The 26,861-nt window shown below is 42.3% G+C and overlaps 1 protein-coding gene across 4 annotated transcripts in view; it reads right to left on the bottom strand.

Moving 5' to 3' along the window:
* Positions 1–26,861, bottom strand: part of inpp5a (inositol polyphosphate-5-phosphatase A) — a 534,961-nt gene that overhangs the window by 195,367 nt on the left and 312,733 nt on the right. For all 4 annotated transcript variants that reach the window (XM_078223475.1, XM_078223474.1, XM_078223473.1 and 1 more), the window contains exon 5: positions 197–260. In XM_078223475.1, the coding sequence (XP_078079601.1) occupies positions 197–260 (64 nt within the window). The remainder of the gene's footprint in view (positions 1–196; positions 261–26,861) is intronic.

The raw sequence follows: 26,861 nt of genomic DNA, 5'->3' as shown, positions 1-26,861 counted from the left end.
TAAACAGCTATTGTTTCATGCTGTTCCACAATGGGGCAAATGTATCGGAAGTAAATATAAGCTTAAAGGCACTAATGCACTTAATTTGATGCGCAAATACAACACAACAATCAACAGCTGCATTAACTTTAAATGATGAATATAGAATTGAGTCCACTATTTGTAATCTTTTAATAAATAGTTACATAAAGGTTACCTTTAAAATCAAACTGATAGGTATTTTTCAAAGACTCGTGAAGAAAGTAAAGATTTCCTAATGCCTGCAAAAGAAACACAAAAGTTTTATTCAACACTGGTTTATGCAATGTATTTGGAAAATAACATGATATATGGTGCTTTCTCACAACCAAAAGCAAGCTGCACCTATAGAAACATTTAACCTAATTCTTCCTTCGGTGCACGCCTGTTTCCAGCATACCCCAAGCGTCATGCCTTGCACCAAATATGAGTGTTTCTGTCACACTTGCACCTGATCAGCTCAGATTCCATATTCCTAAGGCAGCACCAAATCACACCTGAACAGCTAAGCAAGGTAGCAATCAGCAGGCAGCAAGTGAAAACTATTCAGCAATAATTTCAAGAAGCTACAAATTTGCCAGCAGCAAGATTTACGAATAGAAGAATTTGAAGCAATTAAACCAATTCCAGATGTTGTCAAACGTTCAATCTGGAATCCTTGATTGGACCTTACAATATTTGACTGGGCTTTGCTAATTTTTTTGTGCAAATCCCTTGGTGTTTCCTGGTTGGCTACTGGCCTTGTCAAACATGTTGAGTTCCTCCTCTTTTCACCTTGGCTCCAGAAAGCAGTTAGCTTGCCAGAACCGGCTACCATCAACCATGTCTCCTCGCAGTGTGGGGGGAGAAGCCCAGAGATCTGTGAGGTAAACTATGATGTGGTATGGCAGATTCTGCAAAGCTGCAATCTCAGAGTGATGCTTTGCGAGATGGAAGCCCAGATTGGGGACAAAGCGAGAAACACAATGGTCCCAATTCTCCAATTCCTATTCCCAACTGGCAAAGCATATTCCAAAAATACTAATTAATTTCACCCTTGGTCATTTCAATCAGAGCAAAGCTCAAACTGATCAACTTTTTCTGAGGTAATTTTCCTGGAAAGAGTAATTCAGTTACATTAGCCGAGAACTGTTTGCAGCATCTTAGGCAAATAACAAATTTTAAAGTGGAAACTTTATGGTTTGTAATATATTTGTATTTGTAAGTAGTTCCTGTCTTTGTACATTTATAATGTATATTTATAATATATTTGTAAGTGGTTACTGCAGTTGTACATTTATATAAATGGTTACTGTAGTTGTATATTTATAATATATTTGTTAATTATTGCCTTTGTACATTTCTAATGTATATTTATAATATATTTGTACATGGTTACACTAGTTGTATATTTATATAAATGGTTACTGTTATTGTATATCTATAATATATTTGTAAGTGGTTACTGCAGTTGCTTTTTGTTTATACCACAAACTTTTAAATAATGATTATAGAGAAACAGATTTACTATGGTAATGATTTATTAATTTTCCTGCAGTGATAAAGGAAATCAAAAATAAATCTGATCTCTCAGAAGCTTCCTCCTAAATCCTTCCTCCAATCCGGAACCCTTGCCATTTGCAAGACTGTGACCTTGAACTTACTGCAAGGCCTGCTGTGGATCAGAAAATTTCCCATGATGCTATCCACAACCAGTTGGAAGTTCTATAAGAAAGGGTTTATTTGTTAAATACTATTACCAGAGACTAATTCATTAGCATTGTTTTAAACAGTTTTTGGCAGTAATTGGATAACCGTTGGGTTCAAATGAACACTTCGAATGGTGTCTCAGGGTCTGGGAGGCAGTAATGTTGGGTCACATAGTTAGTACTGAGATCTTTTGTTCTGTGGCTCATCAGAAAGATGCCACCTCTGAGAGTGAAGCATTCCCTCAGTACTTAATTGAAATGTCATACTAGATTCTGTGTTCAAGTGTCTTGAACCCATGACCCAGAGCATTTGAGTCTGAAAGATGTGCTGGTTAGGTGCATTGGCCATAGAGGTTTGCAGCCTGGAACCAGGCCCTTTGGCCCAACTTGTCCATGCTGCCCTTTTTTTAAAAAACCCCTAAGCTAATCCCAATTGCCTGCATGTGGCTCATATCCCTCTATACCCATCCTACCCATGTAACTATCTAAATGCTTTTTAAAAGATAAAATTGTACCCGTCTCTACTACTACCTCTGGCAGCTTGTTCCAGACACTCACCACCCTCTGTGTGAACAAATTGCCCCTCTGGACGCTTTTGTATCTCTCCCCTCTTACTCCTTATCTCACTGGGGTGTAGAATTCCAAACACTAACCACTCTCTAAGAAATAAACCCAACATATGTGGGAATTTACTCCGCTTTGATTTACTTTACACCTGACGTAGTTTTAAAATACGGCACCTAATTAATCCCTGGCACAATATTAAGAAATTCTGGACCCTCTTTCTTAATTTAGCAACCTGTGCCTCAGAAATCTCTATTTAAATAAATATGGGATATGAATGTGGTGCGGATAGATTATGATTATATTATTAACACGATTACAGATTTAATTTTTCTTTGAGACTTTGTCTTCAGGCACCCAGGGCCAAGGTGAGGAATAAAAGAAAAGGCTACGCAACAATTAAATACATATGTGGTGTACTGCATTGGTTTGAGGGGGTCTCCTAGTTCTGGTCCTATTGAGTTGGTTGGAACAGGCTGGTCTCCTGAAACAAATCAAAAATCAGCGTACCCGAACAGGTGCCGGAGCGTGGCGACTTGGGGATTTTCACACTAACTTCATTGCAGTGTGATTGAAGTGCTCAAAATGTGATGCTTTATGTAATGGCCCAATACTTAATTATTTTTTTAAAAATCACTTAATTCCTAAAATAGTGCAGAAGAGAAAGATTATTTAATCGAATTTCCAACATTTCAAAAAGTGTGGAAAAAACACCTGTTAACAAAAAATGATCATTTTTGATGGTTAGAAGGGAAAACTGCAGTCATGTTGTCCAAAGATGTGCGGGTTAGGTTGATTGGCCAGGCTAAATTGATCGTAGTGTCAGGGGGATTAGCAGGGTAAATGAGGGTTACGGGAATAGGGCCTGGGTGGGAATGTGGTCGGTACAGACTTGATGGGCCAAATAGTCTCCTTCTGTACTGTAGGGATTCTAAGATTCTATGTAATCTCACATCTCGCCTGACCAAGTACATCATAATAGAAAAGTTAAATATTTTAAGTGACAATTGCCTGAAATAAATGTTTAAGCATTCAATCTCCAATATTTTTTGAAAGTCTTTTGGAAGAAGCAAGTTCTCACTGGATGAGGACAGAACTTTCTGCTTCAAATCGGAAACTTTATAATTTTATAGGTGACATTTACTCAGAGTGTGTAGATTGGATGCTGGGAAATTGTACAGAGTGCATATGCTTAGAATGCACCGATATGACTGGAAACTCTCTAAAGCACAAATCTCTATTAGAAGTCCAAGCTTTTGAGATAGCCTAAGGCCTTAAAGTAAAATCTTTCATGGATACATTAAAAGGCACAAACGACATTTATTTTAATGGCTGAATACAATTGTGTTTAATGAACATTTACAATGTTTTTACGATTTTGATTGCAATCTGATTGTGGGCATTAAAAACTACAGAGGAAAATGACGTGAAAATGCTTTTGAAAAGGTTTTCTTTTTATTTGACTGGTTCATCAACAAAAACCATGACAGGTAACTGCTTACATGGGAAATCATCAGTATAATTTTATTGGGGTGGCACAGTGGTTAGCAGTGCTGTCTCACAGCACCAGGGACCCAGGTTCGATTCCCAGCCTTGGGTCACTGTCTGTGCGGAGTCTGCACGTTCTCCCCATGTCTGCGTGGGTTTCCTCCGGGTGCTCCGGTTTCCTCCCACAGTCCGAAAGATGTGCTGGTTAGGTGCATTGGCCATGCTAAATTCTCCCTCAGTGTACCTGAACAGCACCGGAGTGTGGCAACAAGGGGATTTTCACAGTAACTTCATTGCGGTGGTTAATGTAAGTCTACTGTGATACTAATAAATAGACTCTTAAAACATTTAAATATTAACAAGAAGAATAAGAGAGCTGATCAGCATTGGGGGAAAGTAAGTAGCAGCAGACTATCCACCCATTAGGCACATTCTGTTTATGTCAGGCAGAGTGTATAACAGGCAATCTGCTCTCAACCACTGTTAAAATCAGCTCTATGGCTTCTGGACAGGAAGGTTTGTTGACTGTTCACCTGTTGATTTTTTGTGACACACAAGAAGCCAAGAGCAAGGACAGGATTTTCCCTGTGGACTTCTGAACTCTGTGTTCAGGCTGAACTGTGGATCTGGAACATGGGCTCTCGATGCTTGAGAGACAATCAGAGGCCTTCCATCTTGGACGGAGCTGCAGGCAGTAATGGCAGGGAAGTGAGAGCGATTGTGCTTCAAAAATGGAGCAGATTGCCCTCTCTGCAACTTGTAATGAAAAAGGCCTTAAAGCCAGACTACCACTATCCAGGGCCCGCCAGGAGCACTGGAACCTGGTCTGCTTCTGGGAGGCCACTCCAGGCAATTCAACTGGCCCTTACTGCCTGCAGGAACCTGGAGGCCAACTGGAAAATCTCAGTCAGCCATTGTTCATCAGCCTAGATAGACCCTTAACTACTTTAACCAGCTGTATGCCATGTGGGTCTGGGAAAATAACTTGGGAGGTGGGATGGAGCCAGGGAACTGGCACACGCCACCAAATTTAGCGTCCATTCTCCTCTGATGCCAACTCTATCAAGGGCTCAAAATCAAGTTGGGTGTTTTGTGAAATAGCAGAAAATGGAGACAAAGTATATCATAGTATCAGAACATCAGTTCCAGTTTTGAGAATTTAAACTGCAGAATAAAACTTTTAGAGCCTTCCCTTTACCATATTATACCTTAAGAGTATAAAAGCTGGAGTCTGATGATGCAGCTGTATAGAACGCTGGTTAGGCCACATTTGGAGTACTGCGTCCAGTTCTGGTCGCTGCACTACCAGAAGGACGTGGAGGCGTTAGAGAGAGTGCAGAGAAGGTTTACCAGGATGTTGCCTGGTATGGAGGGTCTTAGCTATGAGGAGAGATTGGGTAAACTGGGGTTGTTCTCCCTGGAAAGACGGAGAATGAGGGGAGATCTAATAGAGGTGTACAAGATTATGAAGGGTATAGATAGGGTGAACAGTGGGAAGCTTTTTCCCAGGTCGGAGGTGACGATCACAAGGGGTCACGGGCTCAAGGTGAGAGGGGCGAAGTATAACTCAGATATCAGAGGGACGTTTTTTACACAGAGGGTGGTGGGGGCCTGGAATGCGCTGCCAAGTAGGGTGGTGGAGGCAGGCACGCTGACATCGTTTAAGACTTACCTGGATAGTCACATGAGCAGCCTGGGAATGGAGGGATACAAACGATTGGTCTAGTTGGACCAAGGAGCGGCACAGGCTTGGAGGGCCAAAGGGCCTGTTTCCTGTGCTGTACTGTTCTTTGTTCTTTGTTAAACTTACAACTATGTATTTCTTAAATCCCCAAAGGTCTTGGGATTGAACAGATAGGCATTGTTCAAAAGACTGGAAATCAGTTTCTTTGGTATTGAACCCAAGCCTCCAGTTTGCATGGTGATGATGAAGATATTAGTTACTTGTTTGCTATGCTTCATCCGGTAAGCTAATTTTAGGCATATCATTGCGAACATAGTGCATTACATAATTTTTGGATACTGTACAATGGGACAGTGTAAGGCAGCATAGAATGGAAATCCAAGTCCTGCACCCACCCTCGTCATCTTTTGAGTGACCCTTTATTTTAGAATCAGGGGTCAAACGGACTTTCATTTATGTAATGTTAACCGAGGTGCCATTTCACTATTTCACTAGGACATTCCATTGACCTTGTTGACACTTCCTCTCATGATTGCGATACGGTCGACTGCCTAAAAACAACTGTTCTGCTCCAGCCTTCAGATCTTGCACTCACCATTTGAGTGATGGGGAGAGAGAGAGAGAGAGCCTGCACCTTGGTAACAGACACATTTACATATTACTTGCACATATGACTGCAATATCTTCACCATTCCCACGTCCACAAATTCCATGTAATATATAAGACCTGTTCTCACTGAGTCTGGACTGAAGGGATGATTGCAGCAAAGGATTCTATGAAGTAGTCTCATAGATCCCAAGGGTTTTCCACTATTTTCTCATGCATTGGCTTGGATTCAGAAAATACAATTGATTTTACAAAAGCAAACTTCGCTGATGTATCTTCACGAACAATGAATTGTTGCATGGAGCAACTGAGGAATAATGTGTGAAAAAAAACGAACTGGGAATGTTGAGTAAAATGGCAACTGCGACAAATTATTAAAAACCACAAAAGGCCAAAATATGATTTCCAAAGAATGGTCACATCAAGGGGTCCTTTGTTAGTTTATCTGAGAATATAAAACTATATGATGGAAAATTGGTCTCTCAAGGAAGCAACTGAAAAGGAAGTGATTTAGCTATTTTTTTCTGACCGTACACACTGGGAAAACATTCACACAGAGTTCTGTCTCAGTAATCACTGCATTATTTATGAGAACCTGCACATCTTGAGATTAAACATTTGCTGATTTGTCAAAAGCCCAAACATGAGGTCCTGCCCATCTCCTTGACATATTAGTTCATCCAACGCAAAATACCGTCATACATTTAATTGATGAGTACACCTTCTGGTGACCCAAACACACTGCACCAGGCTTTCTGAAGGTGGCAAATGAGGAAAGCCAGCAAGAGATGGCCTGTCAGATAACTCAAGGTGAACTGCGTTGGAGGCAAGGACGGTCCCAAGAATGGGAAAACACTGCTTCGATGCTGATAGGAAGTAATTTTAGGATCATAAGTATTAATAGAATAGATGTGGTATCGCTTGATAGGCATAACAAGAATAGTTGTATGAAATGAGCTGTGAGGCATCAAATGTAAAGTGAACAGCTTTCAGACCCTTTCACCAATGGTGACAGAGAGAGGAGGTCCGACAAAGTGCGTTATGCTTGGCAAATCAGCCTCTGGAAATTCTGATCCATTCTCACCCCTCACTGATAGCAAGTTACTGTTTTGAGGCCGGGGTGCTATCACAACAGGATGATTATTTCTCATGGACAAAAATAATTGAAGGTATGCCCCTGAAGTCAGTCCTGAGTGGCTTGCAGAATTCAGCATTTTGGGACAACCTCAGGGCGATCTGTCTCACACTAACTGGACTCAAGATTTGGTGCATAACTCAAGCTGATTTTAAAAATGGTCAAACTACACCTTAAGTCACAACTTCCATCTGACTACTTGTTTTCACATACAGTTCATAAGTAGATCCATTCTTGAGGAAGCTACTTATTGAAGCCATTGATTGGATTTGCTAATTTTGGTTGGTACATATACATTAGTCACAACTACTACATTGTTCTAATCACTGAACACTTATATTAACTGCTCAAATTTATTTTATAAACATCCAAAACAAAAGGCAACCTGACATGGAACAGAAAATATATATGTTTCACCAGTTGGCTTAATTCATTGGTGGTTTAGGCAATGTCACTAGAGGCCACTGCTGTATACATGTGATGCTAATTTAAACCATTGCTGTGAGCCTTATTTCTTAGGACTTAAGTCTCTTAATTCACTGCAAGGCATAGGCCTTGCATTTTCAGTATGAAGTATTATTATTACACCTTGTCATAATTTGTCAGGTAATGAAGATGCCCCTTTATATCTGGCTGTACAACCATATGATTATGTTTCTTGTCTTGTACAACTGTTTATTTAAAGCTGAATTGTCCACTCAGCAGAACAGAATTTATAGGCATCAACTGTCCAATTGGAGAGAGTGTTCCTTTCTCAATATTGTGAAAGCAGTTTCTTATAGCAATTCCATCTGATTAACTGTTATCATTGTTTCAAGTTTAGAATGAAAATGATTTTACCGAAAGGTGACAGCGACCACAACATTTACGACCTTCTCCTTTAGCTGCGTGAAGCTCGGTCTCTCTTACATGCACTTCCATTCACTAGTGAGTTCTCACGGACAATAAAGACTGGAGATGACACCACAGTCAGTTGAATAAAATAAATGGAAATAAGGCCACGTTAGGTTTTTGTTTCTTGGAAAATATTCCCTAAAGCCTTGCATCTCATGTTAATGATCATATTCAACAGCATACCCCTACCTTCAAAATACAACTTGAAAGGCAACACTTAAAAATCAAGTGCGAAGGAAATGTTACCAGATAAAAATTCAGGGTGAAGGATCCAACATTGCTTTTCTAAAATAGTTTACAAAGAGACCATGCTTAATATCAGATTGATTTAGATTAATTTTTAAAAAAATGAATGGGACATCATAATTTAATTCCAAATTAGGGGCACCCTTCACTGAGTGCACCCTTCACCAAGCGCACATTTCGCCAAGTGCGCCCTTAAGTAATAAATCAACAAGCTAATACAATACCAAGAACTAATAATACAATAACAAACAATTCCTTTACAACAATAGAGTCCATTATAAATAGCAATAGGATCAATTTTAAGTTATCTTGCAACATTGCGGAGGCTTCATCTTCCAGGACTTTCGCCTTCAGGGTTACGCCTTCCGGTACCGCAAATAGTTCATCCAAGGTTCCGAGTTTCCACCCCACTGGGCCAGATCTTCCTTCACTGAGTGTCATCAGCCCCTGTGTGCTGACCCTTTTCTCTGATGAAGATGTTACAGGAAAGTTCTGCTCTGACATTAATGAATTCCTCACTGTCATCCCAAAAGAGGAAGATATGATCTCCCTGGCCACTTTGCCTGGGTTTATCGTGACTTTGACAAAGTTGCCATGATTAGTCTGCCTCTTTGTCCATCTTCCCCATCTATCCTGTTCTTTTACCCTCTTCTATGATGTATATATCACCCTGCAATCCTTCTCTCTCTGCAGCTTTGAACAGGATCCCTGCTCTCATTAAAAATTTGCTGCCCAAATTTATTGGTATGATATTACAATCCATTAATTTTTTACTGACTTTGAGAGTTCTGTCCTAATATTGATTTTTGCTCAGTTTATCACAGGTCTCTCTTTCTTTCTGACTTGATCTCTTTCTTTCTCAGCCTTCATTTTTCTATCCTGTCAGGTTCCCATGTCTTTATCACTCAGTCTCTGTCCCTCTGCTACACTGATTGCCCTCTCTTCACCATAGTGTCTGTAGAGCTCAAAAAGCAATGCCACAAAGAAACATTCATGTCAGGTTGGTACCAAATGCCAGGGTTAGGAGCAGAGGGGCAAGGCCAGCTGATTGTATCCAGGCCAGTGTTAGAGTCTGGATACCATTCGTTTTTGGGTGGAGGAGCTAGAATGAGTCAGTGAGTGAGATTTGCCTTTCCGACTGCAGAAGGGTAGTTGATGTCCCAGAGGTAGTTTGAGACAAAGGCAAGCAGCACTGGGAGAATTCGAAACCAGAGTCAAATTGGACTTAGGCCACGGAGCAAGAAGAAGCTGGCCCCCAAGAGCAAAAAAGGTGCAAAGAACCAGATTGGCAAATTGGAGCTGGCTGCAGGCTGGAGACGGAGTTGCAGGAATACGATGAAAAATACAAGTCAGGTTGGGCCACCTTCAGATCCTTGGGCAGCTGAGAGACCAAGAGGTACACAACAGTGCCACCTATAATAAAAATCACAACCACCACAAGCTAAGTTATTCTAGGTACACAGGCATTTTGGTTGGAACCAGGTATTTATTTAGAGATCTAGCATTACTGCAGCAATGCAAAAGTGGTCAGGCATGGAACAGAAAAGATGCACTCATTGTCAACTTTACCATTCATAGAATCATCGATAACCTACAGTGCGGAAGAGGCCATTCAGCCCATTGAGTCTGCACCGACTCTCTGACAGAGTATCTGACCCAGGTCCTCTCTCCTGCTCTACCCCTGTAACCCCGCAAATTTCCCATGGCTAACCCACCTTATCTACACTTCTTAGGACACTAATGGGCGATTTAGCATAGCCAATCCACCTAACCTGCACATCTTCGGACTTTCATTAAGCGTTATACTCTGCAATGTGCAATACTCTTGCTACTAAAGTAAAGTTGAGTGGTACCCACCTGCAAGTCCAAGTACAATAATTATTCCACTAACAATAAGTCTCCTGTGGTCCCACTTTCAGCAAGTCAGTGGAAGTACTGTTTTTAAGACGGGTGGCACAGTGGTTAGCACTGCTGCCTCACAGCGCCAGGATCATAGGTTCAATTCCGGCCTCGGGTCGCTGTCTGTATGGAGTTTGCACTTTGTCCGTGTCTGCATAGCTTTCCTCTGGGTGCTCCGGTTTCCTCCCACAGTCCAAATACGTGCAGGTTAGGTTGATTGGCCATGCTAAATTGACCCTAGTGTCAGGGGGATTAGCAGGATAAATGCATGGGGTTATGGGAGTAGGGCCTGGGTGGGATTCTGGTCGGTACAGACTCGATGGGCCGAATGGCCTCCTTCTGTATTGTATGATTCTAAGGATTCTAAGATTGGACCATCATGCTCTGGGAAACACAATGAGGAGAATTTCTTCCAAGGTTCCCTTGACCAGACACCATCACTTTGATGGAGGATCAGCAGAAAGTCGAGTGCATACACCTATCTCCATGACAATCAGGAACATCATAATTAATGCATAAGTTTGCTGTTAAAGGTGCAAGTGTCCATCCTTTTTGGAACAAACTTTTGAATTCATTTTAAGAAAACACAAGGTGAGTTCATTGAAAGGTTAATTGCTATTTGGGCGAGAGATAGAATCCTGCCTTTGTTTGTGGGAAGATCAACCATGAGCAGATAGAGATTGTGCCTGGGTGTTTCCCATTCCATAGAGCTCATTGTATATTGCACATGAGTGTCTTTGTTTCTTGACAATATTTTGCCTCGATACATGGGACTTACACATGCATCCTGCTCTCATCCCCAACTTACAACCCTGGCATTTTCTTCATTCCCGTCTTATCTCAAGCCCCATCTACACACCAATGTGAACAAATAAAGGTAAAGTTCTATTTGACATGCCATTTACGTTTCTTCTGTGTTTTATATAGCTTTCTTCACTCTTATTAATATTTTGATCCCTTTAATCGAAAAGGTAAAGGCCAAAAGTTCCACTGAATAATTCCAATATAACTGAAAATTGCACTGACAAAATGATTTAACTGTTTGTGGATGCGGCCAGTATTGATTAGGCAGCATTTATTGTCCAGGTTATAGATATACTGAGGCTATTAAGAATCCGCCACGTGGTTTCAGCCGTGACCCAGCTGGTTGCACTGTCACTCCTAAGGCGCATGGTTCTGGGTTCAAGCCCCACTCCAGGTCTTGAGCAGAACAGTCAAGATTAACGCTCCCCTATAGGACTGAGCGAATGTGGCACAGTAGTGCTGTTTATCAGAAGAGATATGACAGAGCCTCTTATTTGCTAGTGCAACGCTATTTTGTAGATCAGGAGAGTTATGCCAATGTCCTAGTCAATATTTAACACAGAAACAGATTATGTGGTCATCACATTGCTATTTGTGGGAGTTTGTTGTGCACAAATTAGTTATCACAATGCAACACTTCAAAAGTGATTCATGGATTGTAAAACAGTTTGAGTTATGAAAAGCATTATTATAAATAATGGGTGGCACGGTAGCACAGTGGTTAGCACTGCTGCTTCACAGCTCCAGGGTCCCGGGTTCGATTCCCGGCTCGGGTCACTGTCTGTGTGGAGTTTGCACATTCTCCTCGTGTTTGCGTGGGTTTCCTCCGGGTGCTCCGGTTTCCTCCCGCAGTCCAAAGATGTGCGGGTTAGGTTGATTGGCCAGGTTAAAATTGCCCCTGAGATGCGTAGGTTAGAGGGATTAGCGGGTAAATATGTGGGGGTAGGGCCTGGGTGAGATTGTGGTCGGTGCAGACTCGATGGGCTGAATGGCCTCCTTCTGCACTGTAGGGTTTCTATGATTTCTAAATACAAGTCACATGTAGAGCAGGCCAGGCTTTCTTCCCTGAAGGACATAAGTGACCCAGTTAGGTTTTTTGGCCACAGATTTTATGGTTCAATTTGATTTCCTGACCTGTGCTAATAGCCACAAAGCTGTCATGTCCACAAAGAAGGAATTTCCAACAAGGCAGCCCCTGCTCTGTACCACATGGAATCGCTCAAGTATACAGTGAAGAACCCACAACCTTCTAACTCAGAGTTGACAGCGCTACTCATTGAGCCAAACTAATATTTATACCTCGACTTCTTTCCATTTCTCATATGAAAGAATTAAAGAGAGCACAGAATTTACTGTCATAATGGAGACATTATATAAGAGGCAAATTGATGAATAAAGTTGTGCATTATTAAAGTTTAGAACTCACTATAGTCTATAAATAACCATATAACTATCAATAGGTAAGCGCCAAATGTGCATGTAGCTGTATAAATATTTAAAAGTCAGAGTTCAGAACAAAATTGAGCAATGAATTTTTTTTATACTGTGTGTGTCATTACTAATGACGAATGGGTTAGTAATCACAATCAAAGAATATTAATTGGAAAATACTCTGTTGACAGAAAGTCTTGATCTCTTAACAATAGCATACGTCAACTGTATGTTTGTCACGTTTCATTTTATTGATTTCCTGCCATTTTAATTAAAACTATATTTTACATATTTATAAACCTCACTGTCAGTAGCTCTACTTAATTTTCCATTAGTAAAATGCATCTATTAACTTCTGAGTGGGACCCAAAGGAGCAAATGAGTAATTGCATTAACTGCAGACAGAAATAAACACAATAATCATATCATAAAAGTGATGTTTTCTGAGGCATTATGGAAAAGTATATCTTATCTGGAATTCATTCATTCACTCAGTCTTGATGCTAAGCAATCACGCCCACCGGAAGGCGAGAAACCTCTCGCTATTAGGTTAGTGAACTCACTTGATTATTCAGTGAGCCTTTCCTGAATGCCAGCCCTTGTTTTATTTGGCTCCCTTATGTTATCTTGGTCAGGATATGGGAGCAACTTGGGTAATTAGCAGATATCAAAAATATATATGTGTCACTCATTTGGAGGAAGTTGTACGGTAAGGGGGTTTAATCCTATCATCCAAACAGGAGTGAGTGCTTCATTGCTGCTGAACACTCCATTAGTCAGTATGAATACTGGTAAAACTGTCGCATGGGCAGAATTTTGGTTAGAACTTCATTGCTCTCCTGTTTGATCCAGCAACTCAAGTCATTCAGAATTCAAAACACTTGCTTCTCTAAATACCACCTGTATGTTTTTCTTTTAAAAGGTTTAAAGAGTAACAATGCAAACTGATCAAAATGTTCATCAATTAAACAGTCCAAACTGTTGCATCTATGTGGCATTCCCATTTTCAGTAGAAATCTCTCTTCAGCTCACAAAGAGTAAAACAGCCAATGACAGGATGTGGAATTTGCAGTTATCCAGATGCTCCCTTTCTGATAAAGGCAAAATGCTGCAGATGCTGGAATCTGAAACGAAAACAGAAAATGCTGGAAAATCCCAGCAGGTCTGACAGCATTTGTGGAGAAGGAATAGAGCCAACGTTTTGAGTCTGGATGTCTGACAAAGGGTCATCCAGAAACATTGGCTCAATTCTCTCCACGTTGGTTTGAAACGTTGGGTCTATTTTCTCTCCACAGATGCTGTCAGCCTGCCGAAACTTTCCAACATTTTCTGTTTTTGCTCCCTTCCTGATCTTGGCTGCACTATCCAAGGGAAATTGAGAGACAGGTGAAGTGATTCCCCCTTGAAGAGGGACTGAGCTTATGAACTGAACTCATGGACCTGACAGCCATTGGTTCCAGCTTCGGCAGCAGGACTTTTTTCTGTCTACCCAACTGAGGGGAACAATTATAAGAGGGCAAGGAAATTACAGGACAAAACTGGGACACCAATAGCAAAGATTATATTCAAGTTGCTCTGAAATTAAGCATAATATTTCAGAATTGCATTACTAGACAGCTAAGATAATTTTCAGCTACCATAGAATACTTTGTTCAAAAGTCTGCAAAAACCCACAGAAAAACTTCCAATATTAGTAACAGATTATTGATAGCTGTTTTTTCAATAGTGTGAGTAGTTCCTGTGAGAAACTGTTTCCATAATTGTGGACTAAATGTTGAACTGTGTCATTTATTACATATTAACAACAAAAGCTGCAACTAGCAACAGATGCTGCCCATATTTCTGCAAATCCATCATTTTTTATTTGGAAAATGATAGATAGATATTTGTCATTTGTTGCATTGAACTTATTAGGTGAAGTGCATGCCATTAAAGTACTATTGTACTGCACTGCACAAGGTTTAGTGTATGCCGCTATTTTCTAAAGGAAAACGAATGCTATCAAGGTATATAAAATATTTGGAAAGTAGCTTTTAAAATATTGCAGACATCAAGTATAAAGTTAATTTTATTGCCCGTCTCATTTCATATTACTGGGGTCATTCTCAGACAAAAGGGTATTAGTTAGTAACAGGATACAGTGGGCATATCAAAGCTCATATTAAACTGCTCTGAGTTTCAGAGAATTTTTGTCAATGTCATACACTTAAACATGATTGATTTATAAACTACAGAAGTTAAAAAAAAATTAGAGTTCAAGTAAATATGAAATAATTGGACAAAGTAGAACCCCCAGTCTGACCTGCCACAATAAAGCCCTTTCAAGGTTGCCTACATTATTGAGAAATATGTGCATAATTTCATTTTGTCTACCGTCCAACATACAATGTTAGAAGTTAATTAAATTGCATGTCCATTGTGTTCATCCACTTACAAAGTTAATGATATTCTGCTCCTGAATTGAAGAGCATTTTATAAAGCATACACTATGGGACCTGGCAGACAGTACATAGCGCAGTTGAACTCTGTCATATTCTCCAATTACAGACCTCCTAATTAGGGCAGAAATGAATGGTTTTTTGTTTGACAATTCAGAACGTAACAAGTTGCTCTGAGACACAGGGGCATGTGCTAAGCTTATTTTAATATGCTGCACTTGCAATGCTGACGGCCATATTTTTTATACAGAGAACTGCATTGATTTTTGCAACAACAAAAAATAAGGAGAAAGGATTAACTTTTTAAACAGTGAGGAACAAACTTATTCCGTATTTTGAAAGATTGCGGATTGGCTGCTGATCCTGCGTATAGTCACAGATTCAAACCCTAGATCCAAGTAGAGGCTGAAGTTTCGGCATTGAATAGGAAACTTGGGGGGAAAAAGGCCATGTGAAATCACTGCAGCAATCAAGGCTGGGTAGTGGGTCGACTTCACACCATGTTGTTAATGGATATCTGGAGAAAGACCTGCCTTCATACAGTACCTTTCGCATCCCAAAGAGCTTTACAGCTATTGAAGCAGTTTTGAGGGTGGCACCGTGGCAAGCACTGCTGCCTCACAGCTCCAGGGACCCGGGTTCAATTCCAGCTTCGGGCCACTGTGTGGAGTTTGTACGTTCTCCCCGTGTCTGCGTGGGTTTCCTCCGGGTGCTCCGATTTCCTCGGACAGTCCAAAGATGTGCGGGTTAGGTTGATTGACCTTTAGTGTCAGGGGGATTAGCAGGGTAAATATGTGGCATTACAGGGATAGGGCCTGGGTAGGATTGCTGTTGGTGCAGGCTCGATGCACCGAATGGCCTCCTTCTGCACTGTAGGGATTCTATGTTTCTAACATAGGAAATGTAATACTTGAAAAGGAAATGTTTGCATGGGTGTAGGGAAAGACTGGGGGTCAATGGGGTTAATTAGATAGCTTTATCACAAAACATGTTGAGCAATGGGCCGAATAGTCTCTTTGGTGCTGTAAGATTCTACAGTAATCAGCGGGCTGCAACCTCAGCACAAATCAGAGCCCACCAGAATGAACAGGATTTGCTGCAGTACATTTGAGAGAATTCCACTTCTTTCAAGACGTTTCACTTATTATAGCCACCCATTTTACGCCTCAGTGCATGCGGCGCATGAGTTTTGAATTGGATACCAAATGTTCCCAGCCTGACTGAAAATGACAGGAGACAGCAACAGCTCAGTCTGCCTATGTGGAGACAAACACTTCCTATTGATTAAGAAGCAGTGGAGGACTCTACAGTCCTCGACCTTTTTGGAACCCAGTAGGTGTGAAAACCTACCAAAAGGGAAGGAAAGTTGATTAAGAGGAATACGAGGATAAAATGTGATGAGCAACATAATTGAGAATTTACTCATTGGATTAAAAAATGCGTTCAAGATCTATATCATACATTGAAAGTCTTTAAGTCTCATTTACAATCACCCCACTCAAAACTGATTGCAGTTTTTATTTGGATGTTTTCTTTCTTTTGTGGTTCCGAAATGAGTTATGTCCAAGCTTCTAGCTGGCAGCAGTATGTAAATTTATGATCATGTCTGGAAAAGTTTTATTACCAAAGGCAAATAAAAGGTTTTTTTGTCCGTTGCCCGTTAACCCTTAATTCAGAATAAGTCATGGATATTTTTATTTTGCCTCCGAACGGTTTCTCTAATGGAGTTTAACAAGAAATAACCTGATCAAAAACTGGTCACAAACACTTGATTCATAAGAATTTGCAGCTGAGAATTTTTATGAAGTCAATGCCATTGCTACATGACATACTGCATCAACAGCCTGTGACAGATAATAGTAAACTCCAACAGCGTCCTAGATTAAATAAGCATTTTTGCCAATTTACTGAGGCAAACCATATCACAATGCATACAGTGATTTCAATTGTGAGATGCGTGTTAATTCTGATTATGAATAAGACTACAATAAAGAATTAACCTCCAGAGACAAACTCCAGCCCAGGCGACCAGCTATTTGCAAGGCTTTGGTGGACGTCAGTGTTAATACTGATCAGTCAGCACGATTATTCTTATGGCTTACATGCATCAAAGCTTTAAGATCACAAATAAGTCAATAGATGACGGCATTTTGAGTTTTTTCCTCAAAGTGCCTGATGTAGAGCAGGCAAATGTGTCACTGAAAATTGTTTGGTGTATTTATCAAGCAGATTAAACCAGGCCTGGTCTAGTGGAACACATTATCTGCCTCTTGGATTAGCAAAGGGAGCATCATTAAGATGAATACATCATTGAGGTAAAGTCATTTTTACAAATGTTGCTTATCTCAATTGTTTCATCTGTCCTTGGGGACACTGATTTATTGCACGCTTTGTAAATTTTGAATCATCCTTTTCTACAGCCCTTAGAATTGTTAGATGTGTTGTTTAACCACTCCCTGATGAATGTAGGATATTGTATGTTGGGTATTAAATATCCCACAGAGTGCACCATGACTGGCACGTTTTCCCCCACCATTCTATTCTCTTACAGTCTAATGCAACAATAGAAATTAGAATCGATCATTCATTTACCATGCCAGCAATAAGATTTGATTAACAAAATTTATGTTTTTAGCTGCTGATGATGATATGGTGACTTCAGGTGTGGTTCAACAGTAGTTGAGTAAGAAGACATTTTTTGCTTATAATGAAGGATTTTTTTGCATCCATGCTTTATGGGAATGCACAAATGCACCAGCGCAAGTCAAACTTTGTATAGCAAAGGCCTGTGTCAGCCAGATACCTGCCTCAATTTTAGGTTACAGTTCCTCATGTTGAGCCTAGTATACAGATCTACGTGTGAGGAGTTCAGCTCAGAGGACTGAACTGTCCCAGGCTGTTGGAGGTGGGCTTAGGGCAAGCTTGGGGTGGGAAAGTCCTGGGGAGTGATGTTTGAGCCATGATACTGACATGAATCCCATCTTCTTCTTGCTCCCCCCCCCCAACCTCCGTGTGGGCTTTGAAGGTGAGTGGGGAAACCCCCTTAGATCTATTGGGTAAGTGATTAGGAGCCTGTTCCATTAAGAACTCAATTATGAGCTAGTGTAGCCTTGAATCCTGGATTTCTTGGCCATGGAACACTTTTCCTGAGCTGTCAGCAACTCACTGAGATCATTGAGATGAGTGTGGAGAAGGAAGAGTTCCTTCAGGGAAATTGACAAGCTGCGAAATCATTCGTCAATTGCACTGGAAAGTTCCAGCCTTGGCCATTGAGAGCCTGTTGTTTCAAAGCACTCCTTCCCTCAGACGATGCTTTCACTGCTTGACAGGTGATGGCCAACTTCTTGGAAGACACTTTCAGCGGAATTCTTCAGCTGTACTGGTCTAATAGCCGGAAATTCCTACTCAATTGTTAATGGGCCTTCACATTGTCCGCAACCCGTCCGCTACAATTTCGGTGGCGGGCGGGATGGGAGAAATCTGGCCTTCATCTGTCGAGCACTTCACTCACCTTTGGCTGCATTTCTCTGCTGCCAGCTTCAACGTGGCATGGGAGCACCTTCCACCTCTGCTGAGGGGCAGGAGCAGAGGCCACGCCCATGACCAGTGCTCCTGCAGCAGAATGGGCAATGCCAGCAGCAACACACACTCAAACAGCTGCCCATCCAGAATGAAGGAAGGTGGGACTGAAAACTGATATCCATCTGGAAGGAGGAGAGAGCCCCTCCAACACTTCCCCTCCATGCAGACAATCAGCTCTCTTGAAGTCTGGCCAGCAGAGCTTCAGGGGGCTCAGGCTCAGATGGCAGCTCGTTGCTGATATCAGTGCCTCCTAGAACAGGACTTCTTTCCCAGTGAGCCAGATGAATACATTACCAAAAGCCGACCAGGCGGCACGGTGGCACACTGGTTAGCACTGCTGCCTCACAGTGACAGGAACCCGAGTTCGATTCCCGGCTTGGGTCACTGTCTGTGCAGAGTCTGCGCGTTCTCCTGTGTCTGCGTGGGTTTCCTCTGGGTGCTCCGGTTTCCTCCCACAGTCCGAAAGACGTGCTGGCTAGGCGCATTGGACATGCTAAATTCCCTCTCAGTGTACCGGAACAGGCGCCGGAGTGTGGCGACGAGGGGATTTTTCACACTAACTTCATTGCAGTGTTAATGTAAGCCTACTTGTGACACTAATAAATAAACTTTAAAAAAGAAACATTAAGTGCCTGTCACGGGAGGACCATCCTGCACACGCACCACACATCTCCAGGTCTCTACCTCTCTCCGAGTCATATGCACTCTTCTCCAGCAAGGACAGAAATCAGAGAGCTGTGAAAACTTAGCTCAATGACCTGTGCGCAGAGAAGGGAAGAGCACCTTTTGTGGAGGTTTACTATGAAGCATAGGTACGAGGGGGAAATAGGGTGAGGGTGTGAGTGTTAAAGATGCCAGCAGTCAGAGAAATGAGTGGAGCTGCAAGGCGTGTTATCCGGAGGCAAGTTGTGCAACCAAATGCTGGGGAAGTCTGAGTGTGGGGCCTGAAAGTGTTCTGCAATTCATGCCCCCTTGGGGCTCTGGGTCCTCTCGGTATATCGTCTTCAGGTTTGAGGGGCCACACTACTAGACTTCCTCAATCTCTTCCATCCACATGTGCTCAACTGGAGAGTTTGTGCTGTAATTCTGGCGAGAGCTCACTTCACTGCAGTCCCTTATATCCTCAGGCAGGGCATCCAGGTCAGAGTGAGAAACCTGGGAGCAGCCTTCCCAGATGTTCTCTCCATTTGCTGCAGATGCAAGTGCTGATGAGCTTTTCTGATAGATTTTGATTTGATGGCAGGTCCAGTTTGAGGTTGGTGATTATCAAAGGTCCGTCCTGGGTTCTTATGGAAATTCTAAGGATGATGCAATGTGGGTATAGGACCAGAGGGGGAATGTTGAGGGGGAGGAGTGAAGGCTCAGTGGGAAGAGATGGAATTTCCAAATGGAGGCGAACAGAGTTCAGGGTAACCGGCAGGGGCTGAAGGGTTATAGAAGAAAGGCACAAAGTGATGTTGGGAGGGTCAAGGGTGATGGGAACAATCATGAAGGTGACAGCACAGAATCCCTACAGTGCAGAAGGAGGTCATTCGGCCCATCGAGCCACCGATAATAATCCCACTGTGACCTTATGAACTTACCCTGCTAGTCCCCCTGTTACGAAGGGGCAATTTAGCATGGTCAATCAACCTAACCCGCACATCTTTGGAGTGTAGGAGGAAACTGGAGCACCCGGAGGAAACCCACACAGATACGGGGAGAACGTGCAAACACCACACAGACAGACAGTCACCCAAGGCCAGAACTGAACCGGGTCCCTGGCGCTGTGGGGCAGCAGTGCTAACCTCCATGCCATCCAGGGAGAAGGGTACTGGGTTATAGCATTAATATGGCACAACATTTTGTCAAAATGTCCCCAACAGCACATGTAGTGCCAAGATTGGAGACTGAAAGTGGGAGATGTGTGCGTGCGTGCGTATGCGCGTGTCCATGCATGTGCATGGTGTGAGTGGTTCGTGTGCATGCATGTGCACATGTCTGCAAGTGCGGTGCGAGTGTGCAAGTGCATGGGGTTTTCATTGAGAACAATGGAAGGTGTTGAAAATCTCACTGCTCATCGGTTCTATGGGTGAAATTCATGGACACACATCTTCTCATCTCACTGTCTGCCTTCTTCACACAGTTCAATTGCTGGAATAGCTATGGGCCACATACATCCGATATCCCAACAACCTCGGGAGGAGGAGGAAAGGTTGCGACAGTGGAGAGGCTCCAGCTGTTAACAACTGAGGTCACAATGCCTGCAGCAGGCAGTACCAAAGGGGGAGGCTGGCTAGCTGGCAGCCAGCCAGGGAAGGCATCATGGAAGACAAACTAATGTACATCTGATTAGTCCAAGAGTGAAGCACCTATGTGACCATGATCCCACCGCCTGAACTCCATCACCTGCTTGAAATGACCAACCCCTGTCAGCCTCTTGGTGGAACTACCTCTGAAGCTGCTTCCTCTGCCACTTAGTAGAGCAAAAGGGGGTAGGAGAAGTTTGGAAGGCATTAAATTCTATCCTATGTGAACAACATCACTGAAAATAGCATAGTTTTGTATGGGTTCACCATGAATACAGGAGAAACATGATGAATAAAATTTATTTATCGACATATGTTGCAAGGATGTTACCTGTGGCTTCATTGACTATTTGGATTGCTGTACACATACTCAACTAATTGAATTCTGTATAGCCAACAGGTGCTGCTATGTATGTCACTGTTTGTTATTCGAGGAGAATGAATTGTTCCCTGTGTTTGATTACTATTGCTTTTTCAGCCATATAGATCACAACAGAAATGATTTATAAAAGATAAAATTGTCAGTGTGCAGCTTCCAAACTCTGTCAGAGATTTGAATAACTTGCTGCTGACATTGATCTAACATCGTCTTTGATATTGCTCGACAGGCATCAACATTATTTAAACCCAGACAACATCCTTCGACCATTTACATTAAAGTACTTCCACAGCATGCTGCAGTACATTGATGTTTTGGTGAATTAGTGAATTATCTAAACTCTCTTCCACAACTATAAAACGTCAATGGTTCTTCAGCATGAAAGGGAGGGCACACACTAACATTGGGGAACGCCATATGAAACAAATCAAACAATATTGCACCCAGTTGGTATCTATGAATTCCTGATTTGCTGATGATTTATGTCTGATATCATTAGAAACATTTCCTTATAGTGCTCCCTTCAAGAGGTTGGGAAAGCTGGAAAATACAGGTTATTGCTGATCGGACTGGGTAAGACTTAATTCCTATCCTTATGGTTGACCCAGTTTATTTTTTCTCCCCTGGTAAACTTTGCTCCCGTTGTGCTTACTTGGTCTAATTTTGAAACATGTGTTGTTAATTTCAGAAATATTATCTAACCTATAAATTAGACCAAAGGAAAAAGCAGCAAAATTACATATTGCTACCTCTTGAAAGAGAATTTAAATTAGATTCTTGTCTCGGTCTTAACTGTTAACTGTCCTAATAATATTGTAACAGAGGGCTGCAGCACCCAAAAAGCCATCTGACCCATCAAATCTTCACTGGTGTGTCATAATGATTCTGTGACAGCACGTAACATCATTAACTCCATAGAGTCAATGAAATAATTGCTTTAATTTAGAAGCATAGTTTGGAAAATACTTGAATTTATCATTTAGAATACATACTAATGCACTATATCACATTACCTTAAGGTTAAAAGGGTTAAGTACTGCACTATATCAATTATTTTTCCACAGCAAAATTAAATAAAAAACATTTCAACAATTAATTTCTTTCTCGCCAGGGTGCTCTTCAGAACAAAACCTGTGGGCCACCCCCTTCAATACACTACAGTGAACTAGGACAGTATAGCCTCAGTGCAAATACATAGCTTCAGTACAAACCCATAGCTTCGGTTCAAATCCATGAAGCTTCCACGGTCTATTAAAGCATTCTAGCAGCAGACACATTACAACTAACTGCGGTGACATTTCCAAAATCTGCACAAAGCTCCGCCAAAATGTTATTCAATAACATCATGTCAGGGGCAGATATTCAGTTAAAATCAAATCCCGCATTGGGCTGCTCCCAAAACAACATCTCACTATCAGCTTCACCACTGAATGTTGAGAGGTTGCTGTGTTTACGTGATAGATAGAGGGTAAACCTGTTGCAAATATTTAGATCTGGTAATTAGTAGTGCCAGTACCCATTTAATAACGTGATAATTCTTAATTAATGGCAATCAATCTCTCTGGTACAGAAAAGTTAATTACGTTTGGCATCTCATTCTCTCAGGTCTGGAACTTCTCAAGGTAATTTCAAATAGGTCAAATTTTAAGTTCTAACATTTATTTTCTCTCTGCCACTTGTTTTTCCCTCCATCGTAATCATTTTTTCTTGATGTTTTTTCTGCACCCGATTTGACATTGCAGTCACCCATTCTAACTTACCCCCCTTCTCAGTCTTGCATATCTCGCAACCCTTAAATCTCACTGCTTAATCAGATACACTGTTGGTTGCCCCAGAGGGTCTATTTTCCTTGCTGCACTGTTATCAGGTCACATTTATTATGCCAGGGGATTGACGGATACGGTGAATGGACACATAGGCCATGCATCTGCTTCAAACGCAGGAGATAATCGCCCAGCAGACTCATTGGATCGAATGTAAATTGAGATTAGATAGCCTCAAACTAGTTCACATTAGATACAAGACCATGGCACAAAGCTGCCCATGACAAACTATCCCTAAATTGTTAATCTAATTCCAACAGGCAGGACAGTCAGTCCAGGAGTCATAAATATGCAAGTATCCAAATTGCAACACATGGGATCATTTGAAACCCACGATCCATTACAGTGCAGCAAACTCAACAAGAGAAACAACTTCTATTTACTTCGTGAGGCCATTTAGACTTGGTGGTGAGTGGGCAAAATTAATGCCAATCACTGGAGTTGAGCAGGGGAGGGCCAAAATTCGGGGTCACCCCTCATTAGCACATGTTAGAACGGCGACCTGTGAAAAATGTTTTTACCAAAAGCTGTTTGCAAATTAACAAGAAGCAAATTAGGTTCTTAAAAACAGTACTTTAAAATGGAGGTTCATCCATTCTGGTCAAATGGACAGTAAACATTATTGAGTTGTGGGACAGCGTCGAGGAGTAAGAATGAGTCAGTAGGGCCATAAGATATTTTGATTTAGTTGTGCATATGATGGTACAACAATCATAGAAATCATAGAAACCCTACAGTGCAGAAAGAGGCCATTTGGCCCATCGAGTCTGCACTGACCACAATCCCACCCAGGCCCTATCCCCATATCCCTACATATTTACCCGCTAATCCCTCTCACCTACGCATCCCGGGACACTAAGGGACAATTTAGCATGGCCAATTAACCTAACCCGCACATCTTTGGACTGTGGGAGGAAACCAGAGCACCTGGAGGAAACCCACGCAGACACAGGAAGAATGTGCAAACTCCACACAGACAGTGACCCAAGCCGGGAATCGAACCCAGGTCCCTGGAGCTGTGAAGCAGCAGTGCTAACCACTGTGCTACCGTGCCGCCCAAGTTTGAGAGAGGTGGAAGAGATGTCAGGGTATTGTATGTATCTACTGTGAACTAGTTTAAGGTTCTTCACTTTGCATGGCTGGAGGGTTGCAAAAGCAGTTGTTAGCATGGTCTCATGGTTGCGTTTGTGGACTTTGTCTTTACCTTTAAATTTTTGGTGAGGGGGGTCCGCTGCCACTCTGCGGGTGATCGGTGGGGGGGAAGGGAGCAGGGGGTCACGATTGGTCTGGGTAGTGGGGGGGGGTGGGTGGATAAGGGGGACAGTGATGTCTGTGGGGGTAATCGCTCCCGCTTTTTGCTCCCGGGCCGCTTTCTCCACTTTCTGCGGCCCGGGAGCGATCTGACATGGGCGCGCTTTTTCAAATTTGTTTCTAACTGCACATGTGCAGTTCAGGGCTCCAATCATTTCAGGTTCGCTATGTCCCGCCCAAAGCGCGAATGGGACGTGCGATTTTTTTTTTCAGGCTGAGTGCGTATGGGGGCGCCCGAGAGCAGATTTCCAAGTCGGATCTGAATTGCTTCCAGATTCAGCACTTAGAATGAAAATGGTAAAATCAGGCCCAACACGTCAGTAGGAACAGGTGAAAGTGGCAAGGAAGAGATCAAAGGAAAAGCTCAGGGAATAATAAGATTGCAAACTAGCTCTGCTGAACAAAGTGAATTGCAGACTATAGAGACTGGATTTTTGAAAGGGATAGTTTTGCTTATTTATTAGTGTCACAAGTAGGCTTACATTAACACTGCAATGAAGTTACTGTGAAAATCCTCTAGTCGCCACACTCCGGCACCTGTTCGGGTACTCTGAGGGAGAATTTAACATGGCCAATGCACCTAACCAGCACGTCTCTTGGACTGTGGGAGGAAACCAGAGCACCCAGAGGAAACCCATGCAGACACGGGGAGAGCGTGCAGACTCCACACTGACAGTGACACAAGCCGGGAATCGAACCCTGGTGCTCTGAGGCAGCAGTGTTAACCACTGTGCCACCCGGATTGGAGGATGACAGTTGTGCAATTTGACGCCACTAACTCCAATAACCAGGAGCCATTTTGAAAGAGAAAGTGGCTTGTGATGGATTGGCTGCTGCCAGCATTTGAAGCCAATTGACTTTAATTCCTGCCTCAATTGGAATTTCTAGTTTGCAACACAGGCAGCCCTAATTGGATATGGTGGGCTCAGGGCAGCAGTGGGCATGATGGATCGCACAAGGGTCCACCACCTAGACCCTTAATGGCCACAGGGCCAAAGCTGTGGTTGATGGCCATTCCCTAGGCATGTCACCTCTCCAGTATTATGGTCGAGCAGCCCACCTTCACGTCTATTGTTGTCTCCATGTTCAAGTAATTAGTTGCCACCTCAGCCTGTGGGGTTGCCGATCTCTGAGTGCTGGATGGCCTCCCATGGACGTCCAATGCCCTCCAAAGCAGCAAGTCCACCATTGTCACTGATTGGATGGCAAGCACTCTAAACGTGTGCAGGTCAGGTTAATTGGCCATGCTAAATTACCCTTAGTGTCAGGGAGACTAGCAGCGTAAATAGTTGGGTTACGGAGACAGGGCCTGGGTGGGATTGTTGTCAGTGCAGGCTCGATGGGTCGGATGGCCTCTTTCTGCACTGTATGGATTATATGATTCTATGGATTCTTACCTGCTCGCTGGCCTTTAATTGGTTGACGCATTGAAAATTCTGCTGTGTGTGTCGGGATCTGAAACTAGTCCCTCTGTCTGGTTCCTGACCCCTGATTAACAATTCATCTCTGGTGGTTCAGAATTAAAAATACAAGGTTCCTGTGAAGTAGTAATTTATGTGACCAAGAGAAAATGAGTAGGGACAATCAAAAATATTCGAAAGCATCCACTTTTGTGGGGTTTTTGCATATGACATTGATGATAATCGTAAACTGGTGTGACAAAATACATCTAAATTTTTCTGCAGGAAAAGGAATCTGAAAGCTCCATATAGATTTAACAGAGAGCGAGCATCCTTTTAAATTGTTTTTGAAATTGTTTCCCGACATCTTTCCTCATGCCTGGTTTGTTGGTGGGACCAACAAACATAGCATAGCACAACCCCCAAATTAAATGTAGTTGTAAGACTCCCATCCATTGTACATGGGAGCTCCTTGCTCACCCTTCCCCACAGAAGCATAGGTCATTTCTGGAATGATTGAAAACTGTGCAGGACCAACTCACATGCAGTAAGGAGACAAAGGCTATGGTTTCATAGAATCATGGAATCCCTACTGTGCAGAAGGAGGTCATTCAGCCCATTAAGCCTGCACTGACAACAAACTCACCCAAGCCCCATCTCCTAACAGTAGGTATTTACCCTGCTAATGCCCCTGACACTAACAGACAATTTAGCGTGGCCAATCAACGTAACCTATACATCTCTGCACTGTGGGAGAAAACCAGAGCCACGCGGAGGAAACCCACGCAGGCACAGGGAGAATGTGCAAACTCCACACTGTCACCCAAGATTGGAATTGAACCCAGGTCCCTGGCGCTGTGAAGCAGCAGTGCTAACCACTGTGCCGCCCTTAAACAAACATTGCATACATACTGGGGAGTGTTTAGATCATGGTCTGACCATTGAAAACCTTCAAAGTCAGACCAAATTTTTATCAGATATATTTATTGAAAGGTACATATTTGGTTAAACTAAGTTAAACTGATTCCCATCAAAGAGGAGTTAGCACTCAAAGAAATAGAACAGACACCATACTAATGTGAATCAATGTGGCACATTGTTTTCAGCACTCATGCTTATTCAGGACTATTTTCATTTATGATGTTTAATGTATTTGGCTTAGTATTTGCGCACTATGTACAT

This window comes from Mustelus asterias, chromosome 11 (genome assembly GCF_964213995.1).
Source record: "Mustelus asterias chromosome 11, sMusAst1.hap1.1, whole genome shotgun sequence".
NCBI lineage: Eukaryota > Metazoa > Chordata > Chondrichthyes > Carcharhiniformes > Triakidae > Mustelus > Mustelus asterias.
The sequence above is the reverse complement of the archived record's forward strand: the minus strand, read 5'-3'. Positions and strand labels throughout refer to the sequence as shown.